Consider the following 10,040-nt stretch of genomic DNA (forward strand, 5'->3'; position numbering starts at 1 on the left):
TTACCATAGAAGTTGTTCACGCTCGGAATTTACTTTAAGGAAAGATTAAAACATTAAAAAAAGTATTTAAAAAGTTCCCTCCCCCCCCGGGCGAAGTAATCAGGTTTAAGCCCTTACCGAGCCTTCGCTGGTTAAATAGCATTGATATCGACATACGACATGACATGCCGACATGTCGTTTCTCAAAAAGATAAAAAATTCACATTAAGATACGTTGTATATTAAATTACATGATAAAATATCATTTGCCTATAAAATATTAATAGTGAATTTCTTCTTCTATTAGGGATTCACGATTAGTTTTTTAATTACTGATCGAGTATATTAAATTCGGGATGCCAGGTATATGACATTAGTATATATAGCTTAAAATTGACCCCCCGATGTGTCGAAATGGCGTGTCAAGATGTTGAAGTCGAGTGTGATTGAAGTGTCTGGATCGTTGACCTCGTGTCAGATGTTTGGCACATGTTGACCACGTGTCAGAGAGTGCCAACACGTGTCCAATTAAACACATAGGCCTCTAGAGAGTGTTTGTGCTTCCTAGCTCGCCGGTCCTTTTCGACAATGGGGGTGGTGGTGGTGGCAAAGGCGGCTCAATTCTTTTTTTTTTTTTTTTTTTTCGATGTGTTTTTTTAGAATATATGCTTTTTTAATATTTTGACATTCGTTATTCATGTAGGCAATGGTGGTTATTGGCGGAAGGTGATGTGTCATACATATATAAGTTTGATAACAAAATTTAGGGTTAATATCATGAAAAATCTCAAACTGTTATATATGTTATGAATTTAGCTTAAATTAGTTTTTTTATCATAAAAAAATTATAAATTAGTGTAATTGTGATAAATGTGATACGGTAGTTCAAGATTCCGACCCCCAAAAAAAAAAAGATAGTTCAAGATTTTCTCTTCAATTAATTCTACGATGAATCATCTTTTCAAAATCGTTAGATGTCTTTTACGAGGTCGTACTTTACAGGACGACGACTACGATGATATGATGGTGATGGGTCGTTGGGGGTTGGTGTGGATGCTCCAATTGAATATGAACACGTGGCCGGAATCTGTTGTGTGAGCGTGTCCCAGTTTATTTGCGCGTGACGACCGAGCGAGGTCGCATCACTTGATGTTGGGATCTTCCCAATTTTACGATAGTAAATATGTCCGTGCATTCTGGGTCGTATTTTACGATATCATTGGTGGGCTCCAATGGACATCATCGTGCACATTTTAAGGTAGATATTCGTACAATTGATGTCCGTAATTTATAACACCACTAGATTGGCTTAAAAAAAAAAGGGAGATGATTAAATGATCGTCTTTAATTTATCGTGAGAGTACATTCTGAACCACACAATAGCAAATAAAAACTAATTGTAAATTATTATGAATTCTATTCTTTTGATAATTTGTGGCTCACGACATATTATTACTCTCATAGTGATCCAAAGATCGTTATGCTAACAATTTTTTTTTTAACATGAAAATTGTCGCCACCTTGTCGCTCAACGGACCTCCATCCAAGTCGCACTACCCACCACTCGTGTCGAGCGCGCAACAACCTTGCTAGGCTTATCTGAGGCCGGACTCGCCATGCGGTGGTTGCAATCTCGTTCACCCCCTCCTCCATCTTCATTGAGAGAGAAAGCTAGAGATGCAGGTTATATTCTATCAAGTGAAGTTATCATCATGGATAAATATACTTCGAAATCTTATGAAAAATACCATCATGAATAAATATTGCAATCTCAAAATTATTTATTTTTTATCCGGTTCTATCATATTTTACTCTCTTGTACAAGCTACACTTTGTGTACTATATGCCTTGTGCAGGTTGTGAAACCCTACTCCCTTCTCATGCGTCTTCACTCACTCCCCCGAAAGTAGGGATTCGAACCTCTCACCTCCCTCTTTCCAAATGAGAAGAGTAGCCATTGGAACAATCCCTTAATGGTTATGTTCACCGTTTGCTTTCATGAATAGTTATCGAAATCGAGCTTAATTCCCTCCAAGAAGTGAAACGTAACGCATGTGGAGACCAAGCAGACAAAAACAATATTTTTCCTTGGAAGTGAGGTTCATGAATCGGACAAGGCATCCACGTAGCACTTGGGATACCCTAAATCATCGTACCTCTTCCTCAACACAGCGACCCAGTACGTAGCACTTTTTTTAGCCTCTCCCTCGGTTTTCCATCGCCATGATAAAAGGCTTAGCCCGTCCGCCGCTCCTTCCCTCACCATCTTCACGAGCTGAGCGCTTGCACGTACAGAGAGAGAGAGAGAGAGAGAGAGAGAGAGAGAGAGAGAGATGAGTGAGGAGAGAGACATTGTTGTCGTCGGCGGAGGTATATGTGGCCTCGCGACCGCGCTCGCTCTTCATAGGTTTATTCCTTCTCTCTCTAAAAGCTAGAAGATAGTTTCGTCGTACGGTATCGATCTCTTATTTTACCCTTGTGCTCTTCGGCATTTGGTTGTCATATGATACGACGCGATGCGAGGCTCGTGATATGAGATGCGCTTTCGTTTAGGTTTTTAGCATGCGAGGGCTGGGTTTTCTCTTTGCATGGGGTTTCGCCTGTGTCCATCGTACATCATGCGGATTCTAATCGGATCGTCTCCAATACTTTGATTGATCTTGACCAAAGGAAAAAAGAAAAGAAGAAGATGAATCCATTTTTCCATTCTACATGTTTTATACTTTGATGGAATCGCCTATATTTAAGAGATAACTTCACATCTTGGATTTATTTGTTTAGATAAATGGTGCATTAATCGACCTAAAATGATGGAATAAATATGTTGTCTTATTCTTTTCTTTGTCCTTTTTCCTCTTTTTCGTGTTGGGCTTTATTAGCGTAATAGTCTTTCGACGATTATGAAAGTAACAACATATTGTGGGCCGTAAATTCTTAAAAGAATTCACCCCCACAACAATTTCTGATTATTTGTTATTTAGTTCTTTGTGGCCCATAACGGATTGTTAATCCTACAATGAATTAAGGATAGTCATGTAATCATTTCTCGTTTCATTTTTTCTGTTCTAGTTTTGATTTCTTTTTCTTTCCTTCCTTATTCTTAATATTTTGCTACCCTAAATAATGCGAGGATTCGACATCCAACCACAGAGAAGTAAAGCGTAAAGTGAGAAAGAGAAATCAATATAAGGTTTATCTTGGTTCACCTTTAAACTAGAGCTATGTCTAGTAGAGAATTTCATTATAATTGACACATCGCAACTCTCGCTATATCACTAATTACATGCGAAAAAGAATATTTATAGCAGTAGCTATTCATGGGCTAAAATCCAAACTACTAATAAAAAAATATGGGCTCAAACTATAAAAGCCCGAATTCCCGTACTTTTCTGTCGATGGAGAGTATGAATCACATCCCAATAAATAACCCGCGCATGTCAACCATGTCCATCGCTAGCCACAAGTCGTCCATGCCGTTAGGGGCATAAAAAAGCATGGTCCGAACCATATTAATCGATCCGAAAAGAAAAATTCGAATCTTTTCTGTTAAGATTTCCTTTCGGATCTTTAAGGGCAATTATATATATATTGAAATTTGTACTGGCCTTGCTTTATGCTGAATGGGTGTACTTTCTTATAAGTTGTAATCAAGAATGGCTTCACCAGTTCTTTTTATATGTGCATACACACATGTGAAATCAGTACACCATCGAAAATTATTTGAACGTGATTTTGTGGACGCTCACGACCCCTCAAACTTCGACGTCGTTTTAATTGGATTGAGATCTTCTACTTTTAAGGATAGAATCGCCTAATCGGGGCGGCTGATGATCCGTGCGGATAGCTCATGGCGATGAGCAGTCCTTACCACAAGCCGCGACTGGCAAGTCGACGGCGTGATGAAAAAGTATAGCAAAAGCCGAGAGTCGAACACGACTCCAAAGTTTTGAACGACCAACAGAAAATGTTGTGATGAATCAACCGTCCGGTAGGGCGAATGTGAAGCTTCATGAATTAGAATGAACGTGAAGGAAGTCCAAATCGAATGTGTATCAACCTACGAGATTGTTTTCCGCGAATGTCAAAGCTGTCCTTTTTCACAACCAAATGCAGGAAGGGGATACGGAGCTTGGTGTTGGAAGGATCGGACACTCTCCGGGCCACCGGAGCGGCCATAATCATGCAGCCAAACGGTTGGAGGGCGCTTGATCAATTAGGGGTCGCCTCGAAGCTCCGGAAAACTGCTAATGCCATCGAATCGTAAGTTCCGATCCCCGTCTTTTGCTTGCTTAGAGTACTGGTTGAGTTTCGGGCAGCATCTGTTTTCTCGAACGCTAATGCATTAAGCCGAATGCGCAGCGGGCGCTTCATAACCATCCCGGACGGGAAGCAAGAGCCTATCCCCCTTGGGTAAGTCTCATAATCAACAACATCCATAGTTTTCTTTGTTTAAAGAGAAACCTTTTCTGAATACCCGTCTCGTCTGTTCAGTAGAGCAGTAAATTGCCATTGGAACAGCTTGATTAAGAGCTTATCCAGACTGATTTATCGGGGGCTAAACGCCACGATCGGAATCGAAAGTCGAGCATTCGGCTAGTTCGTGTTTATAATTTCTGGTTTTGCAGGGGAGAACTACGGTGCTTGAGAAGAATGGATCTCATCAATGTATTGGCTGAGGACTTGCCATCGAACGCCATAAGATTCGGGTGTCGTGTGGTCTCTGTCGAGCTGGATCCAACCACGTCACGTCCTCTCCTTCATCTCGATGATGGAGGTACCATCAAGGCCAAGGTGATGTTCCCTCCATAAGAACACCGAACGCTTCGATCCACCTGTCTTTCCGTCGCTCGATATGGCTTTCTTTGGTCACACCGTAGATATCTCATCGGATTTCAGATGGTGATCGGATGCGATGGCGTGCGCTCTGTGGTTGCGAGTATGGTCGGATTGAACAAAACCGGCCTTTACTCAATAGATGTAACGAGAGGGTTCACCCGGTGTGAAGATGGCCATGGACTTGAAAAAGAGTTCGTGGTGATGAGCAAAGATGGACTTCAACTGGGGTGGCTTCCCGTGGATGATCGCTTGGTTTACTGGTTCGTGACTCAGAAGTGGACTTCTCCAGGTATTATGCCTTTCTCTCTCAGCTAATTCTTTTCTCGTGGAACATGTTGCGAAAACAAGCGAACAGGCATGATAATAAGCAGGACAAGAAGTCAAATTGGATACCAGCTTTACGTGAATTGGTCGGTGCAATCCACGTCCACAAGGAGAGCAGTATAGGATTCTGCCATAGATCAAGGAATGCGATGAAAATTACAACCGTACTCGAGTCACTCAAACACTCTTGGTGTTTGCCAGCCCCTAATTACACAGATTTCCTTTCTTGTGTTTACCTTGGCCAACTATGGTAGCTTTCTGTTGGAGTATTCAAATAATATTAAGCCGCGCATTTACTTATAAGCTTAGTTTTTTAGAACATTTGAAAATTGTTTCCTAAAATCTTACATGATATCCGAGCAGAAGGTCTTCGGTTCAAATCTTTTCAACCCTCTATTTACCCAGGTCAAAACCCAGGCTAGGTGGTTGTTTCGAACTTGATGGGAGGAAAATTCTTCTTTGCTAATACAACCAGCGTGAAACAAATTAAGATTGGCCGAATAGTATGTAATAAGTATCATTATAAATAATTGAAAAAATTCAAATCCGTTCTAACGGTGACAAGTTTTCTGGAATTTAGATTCCAGGGTAACGCTTGCAAAGGATCCAATGCTCCTCAAAAGCTCGATCGTGGAAGCGATGAACGACTTCCCAACTGATGCGATACAGATGGTGTCAGACAGCGACCTATCTACCGTCCAGTGGACGGAACTGCGGTACCGTCCGCCGTGGGAGATACTGAGGAGAAGCTTTTGGAAAGGCGCGGTTGTGGTGGCTGGGGACGCCATGCATTCGATGGCCCCCTTCCTCGCGCAAGGCGGCGCCGCCTCGTTGGAGGACGCGGTTGTGCTCGCTCGGTGCTTGGCCAAGAAGATCAAGCTAGCCACTGTTGGAGTCCATCGTGGTCCGAGAGGGAGGCCATTATCATTCGAGAAGCCAGCGGTCGAGGAAGCATTCGAACAGTTCAGTAAGGAGCGTAGGGCAAGAGTGTTTTGGCTGACCATGGAGACTTTCTTCGTTGGGTCGATCTTAGGTAGTTCCTCAGGGATCATCAAGCTTCTGGCGGTGCTGTTCATGGCCATCCTCTTCTCGGATAAAACTGGCCACACCCGTTACGATTGCGGTCGTCTCTGAGAGAGGAAGGCTACTGCTACCAGTTAGAGTAATTCTGCGAAAGCTTGGTTAGTCATAAGTGTGCGAAAGCAACAAGAACTAGTAATATATACCTAAGTCTTTAGTAAATTCGTCTTAGTTAAATATCTGATTAAATCTATAGTCTTTCACCTCAAATCTACTTATCCTCGATCAACCCTAAAGTGCTTGATTAGGTCAATGGCAAATTCTTGGTAATCTTCCGTCGCCATTTCGCGCCGGGTCGAGAATTTGACATTTCTTAAATCAGTTTTGACACGACACATTATCCGCTTCTCGCGCCGGCTCTACCGTGCGCAACGATGTATCATGACGCACGGTTCTATTGTCCGAATGTATCGACAACGCATAGCATATGAATCGGGAGAATGTATCATTAGGAAAGTTTCAATACAGTAATACAACAATCTTCACTTTATCAGTGTCACAAGCATGGTGAAGCCAACAAGAAAGAGGGCGAATGCAACAAATGATTAATTTTTGCCCTACCCAATTTGGGTGGTGGCATAAACCTAGACATGCTGAGAGCCATTATGGCACATAATTGGTTCTTTGAATCCATATTTTTTCAATTAAATTGTTTTGATCAACTTCAATAGCACCATGCAGATTCAAAAAACCGATCACTTGCCGTAACCCCAGAAGTCCATCTCGCCCCTTAGGGAGAGATTGTTGATCGGGTGCAGAGAAGTCGCTGCCGTCCCGTCCTCAAACCTCACACCCTTCGAACCGGAATCGTCTTCGTTATGGTTCCCCATCTGATTATGAGCGCCGCTGGCGACGCTGAGCATGCCCCAATCGCTCATGCCCGCTTCATCTCTCGCTCCGACCATCTGTTCCTGCGTCGCCTCGCATGTCCCGACTTCGAGGCCCTGGTCGCAGTTCTGGTACCTGTAGCTGTCGCTCCCGCTCTCGCACTGATCCCTCGAGTTGCTCGTCATGAGCTGCTTCACCATCAAGGGCTGTGCCACCGCGTCCGCGGACTGAAGGGCTGTGTAGTCGTGGTACCCGATCAACTTCGGGGTCGGGATCAAGGCCTCAGAGGAAGGGAAGAGGGAGTACTGTGGGAGGTGGTGGGAGGAGGAGTAGTGGAGGCCAAGCTCGGGCTTGTTGAGCTCGAAGGCCGTCGACGGGCTGAGGTGGTTCGAGTGGAGGTAGAGGCTGTTGTCTCGGTGCATGAAGGAGCGAGGTTGATGGGTGGCTGTGTTGGACGTGCTGTTGATACTGAGTTGCTGGTGGTGGTGGTGGTGATTTTGGTCGGAGCCGACGCTGGTTTGACCTCCGCTGTCATTGCCGGCAATCTTGAAGAGGTTCTTCTTCTTAAACACCCTGCATACCACCCACCCGTCTTCCTGGCAATGGAGCATCCCGGAGATAACAAATTTAACATGCGTGAGAGTTCAATTTCATCTTAACTAGCTCTTATCGCACATGATCTTACGATGAACGTATGAGTTATTTCTGCATGCCGAGGTCGAGAAACAGAGAGAGAGGGAGTTAAGGAAGTGGGGACTCACATTAGGGTTTCCTTGGGGGTCGTCGCCGTCCTCAAGCCGGTACTCGTGCATGATCCAGTCGGTCTTCTGGCCATGGGGAGCCCGTCCCCGGTAGAAGACGAGGGTCTTCCTCATCCCAATCTTCTTGTGGGTGCTCCTTATGCACTTGTCCCTCCCCGTCGCCTTCCAGAACCCCGCATTCGTCGCTCTGTTCGTCCTCGAGCCGGTCGGGTACTTCCTATCCTTGTGGCTGAAGAAGTACCACTCGTTCTGGGGCGTCGATCCAATCCTGCATCGTTCTATGGGTGCAAACCACAAGAAACTGAAAATTCAATTACCAAAATCCATGGAACATGAAGTACTATAAACACTAGATCTTGAAACCCACATTTGACTAAGAGATTGCACTAATTAATTTAAGTAAATATGCATATATGAACATGGAGTATCGTCTTTGAAAGATGTTGAGCTATAGCTTGTCCTCTGTAGTCGCCAGTCGGTCAATATGGAATTATGTACTCCCCTTCATAGGACAGTATAACTCCCACTCCTATGAGAGTTCGCATACGAGAATGCAACAGGACTGCAAGATTTCACTCTAACAATCCGTACACCACAATTAAATGGAGGAGAAGTATCTGGGTCAACCTAGTTCTACTGTTAAGAAAATCGTCTAAATTGACTAAGTTTTACTTTTCCATTAAATCCGAATCTCGCCACACATGAACTATGAGTTTTTTTTTTTTTTAAAGTTCGAAACTTCCTGTGAATTTCACATGAACTACATGCGGATTTGCATATAGTCTTTTCGCAATTTTTGGAAATTTGGATAATATCTTAAATATTCAATGGAAAAGCGAAGTTTTTGCCTTTATTAAAGTCTGAACAAACGGGCCCTTGGAGAGGGAGGGCTAGTTTGATTATGGAGACAGTAACCTAGGTACTTGGAATCAGCCATTTCGCGAGTTAAAGAACGAATGTCTTCCCCCAACTACAGATCCTGTGGTGTGCTACTATACTTTGAATTCGAGGTTCTCTCGTATATTGGAAATTACACAACAAAAGCGACTCAGGCGGTCCACAAGTAACCCCTAGATTCATGCAAGCAAGAAGTTGCTCTTGCTGTGTCTGCGCAACAGCCAAATTCATGTGAGCTCTCAAGAAAATCTTGCATGATTTTAGGTGCACTGGTAAGTAAATATTCACGTGGCTTTTGTCCTGTTAACGATAAGGGTGTTCTACAAATCACACGAATTACGAGATATATGATGAGTTTCCTCTGTCAATGTAAGAATCCTTCGAGACACATAGGAATTAAACTATGGTGATCGGTTTAACTTTAGTTGGTCGAGAGAGATGCAATGTTTCATAGGATCTTGAGCCTCAAACAGATGCTATTATACAGTCGGGCACTCAAATAATATATGATTTGAGTCGAATTTTCTAAAACCGTGTGGTTCGAAGTTAGTTCTAGGTCGGAAGAGAGAAATGAGACCTCAGTTATGACAAAAACCAATGCATATTAATATACTAACTTTTCCTACCAAAAAAAAAAATTAAACTAACTTTTAAGTTAATTACCTTGAAGCTCCCAAGGCTCCATCTTGTTCAGGTCGACCTCCCTAATCACCTCCATGTCGAACTTCTGGAACGAGATCTTCTTCTTCAGGTAGTACTGGAGGAGCTCCTCGTCTGTCGGGTGGAATCGGAAACCCGGAGGCACCCCGCCGCCGGACGAAGCCATCGACCCGAATCCCCACACCGAACAAAGCCGATCGAGCGACGCTCCTCAATATCTCTCTCTGCACAGAGAGAGAGAGAGAGAGAGAGAGAGGGGGGGGGATGGTTGCAGCTTATGAGTTCTGGTGAAATGAAACGGGAACGAGAATGTGAGCAAGAGGAAGCAATGTCAGTTGCACGTAAGAGAGGGGGGTTTATATATGTTGGACGAGGCAAAAGAATGTGTTGACGGCCGGTGACTACGCCGGCGGGAATGGCTAAAGATATCGTGAAAAGCAAGTCTCTCTAGGGCTTGATGACCGGCGACGAAGAAATTTTCTCGCTGGCTGCAGTTATTGATCCACTGGACAAATTCGTTTTCCTCTCCTTCACTCGCCTCCTGTAGGGCGTGCGTGGACGCGCACGGGGATCCCTAATGTCGTCCCTTAAGGTTGGGTTATCGTCCTAACTACGTTACGCTAATCATGTCAGCGCAGCACAACACGTTGTTTGCTGCCATTTTTTCCATTCGGT

The 10,040-nt window shown here is 43.7% G+C and overlaps 2 protein-coding genes across 4 annotated transcripts; one reads left to right on the forward strand and one right to left on the reverse strand.

Annotated features, from left to right (window-relative positions):
• The first annotated feature begins 2,228 nt into the window (after positions 1-2,228).
• On the forward strand, positions 2,229-6,350 carry LOC115755494 (monooxygenase 1-like). 3 transcript variants are annotated; one of them, XM_030694911.2, is made up of 7 exons: positions 2,229-2,268; positions 2,299-2,386; positions 4,093-4,239; positions 4,339-4,389; positions 4,605-4,770; positions 4,876-5,104; positions 5,720-6,350. In XM_030694911.2, exons 2-7 carry the CDS (start codon positions 2,313-2,315, stop codon positions 6,271-6,273), a joined length of 1,221 nt encoding a protein of 406 aa, XP_030550771.2. In that variant the 5' UTR covers positions 2,229-2,268; positions 2,299-2,312; the 3' UTR covers positions 6,274-6,350. The 3 variants fall into 3 exon arrangements, with proteins under 3 accessions (XP_030550771.2, XP_030550772.2, XP_048130474.1); XM_030694912.2 differs by having other exon boundaries at positions 2,231-2,268; positions 5,714-6,350; XM_048274517.1 differs by lacking the exons at positions 2,229-2,268; positions 2,299-2,386 and having other exon boundaries at positions 3,451-4,239; positions 5,714-6,350.
• Positions 6,351-6,905: 555 nt separating this feature from the next.
• On the reverse strand, positions 6,906-9,531 carry LOC115755477 (protein BEARSKIN2). The gene is made up of 3 exons (XM_030694892.2): positions 9,369-9,531; positions 7,809-8,086; positions 6,906-7,643 (listed from the first exon to the last, which is right to left on the reverse strand). Exons 1-3 carry the CDS (start codon positions 9,529-9,531, stop codon positions 6,915-6,917), a joined length of 1,170 nt encoding a protein of 389 aa, XP_030550752.1. The 3' UTR covers positions 6,906-6,914.
• Positions 9,532-10,040: the final 509 nt, after the last annotated feature.

Source organism: Rhodamnia argentea, chromosome 2 (genome assembly GCF_020921035.1).
Source record: "Rhodamnia argentea isolate NSW1041297 chromosome 2, ASM2092103v1, whole genome shotgun sequence".
Taxonomy (NCBI): Eukaryota; Viridiplantae; Streptophyta; class Magnoliopsida; order Myrtales; family Myrtaceae; genus Rhodamnia; species Rhodamnia argentea.

Coding starts and splice junctions, on each gene's coding strand:
- LOC115755494 (XM_030694912.2), top strand. CDS start 2,313: ATGAGTGAGGAGAGAGACATTGTTGTCGTCGGCGGAGGTATATGTGGC. Junction 4,771..4,875: donor GAGGTACCATCAAGGCCAAG/GTGATGTTCCCT, acceptor ATCGGATTTCAG/ATGGTGATCGGATGCGATGG. Junction 5,105..5,713: donor TCAGAAGTGGACTTCTCCAG/GTATTATGCCTT, acceptor AAGTTTTCTGGA/ATTTAGATTCCAGGGTAACG.
- LOC115755477 (XM_030694892.2), bottom strand. CDS start 9,531: ATGGCTTCGTCCGGCGGCGGGGTGCCTCCGGGTTTCCGATTCCACCCG. Junction 8,087..9,368: donor GGAGCCTTGGGAGCTTCAAG/GTAATTAACTTA, acceptor TTGCACCCATAG/AACGATGCAGGATTGGATCG. Junction 7,644..7,808: donor ACCCCCAAGGAAACCCTAAT/GTGAGTCCCCAC, acceptor CTCCATTGCCAG/GAAGACGGGTGGGTGGTATG.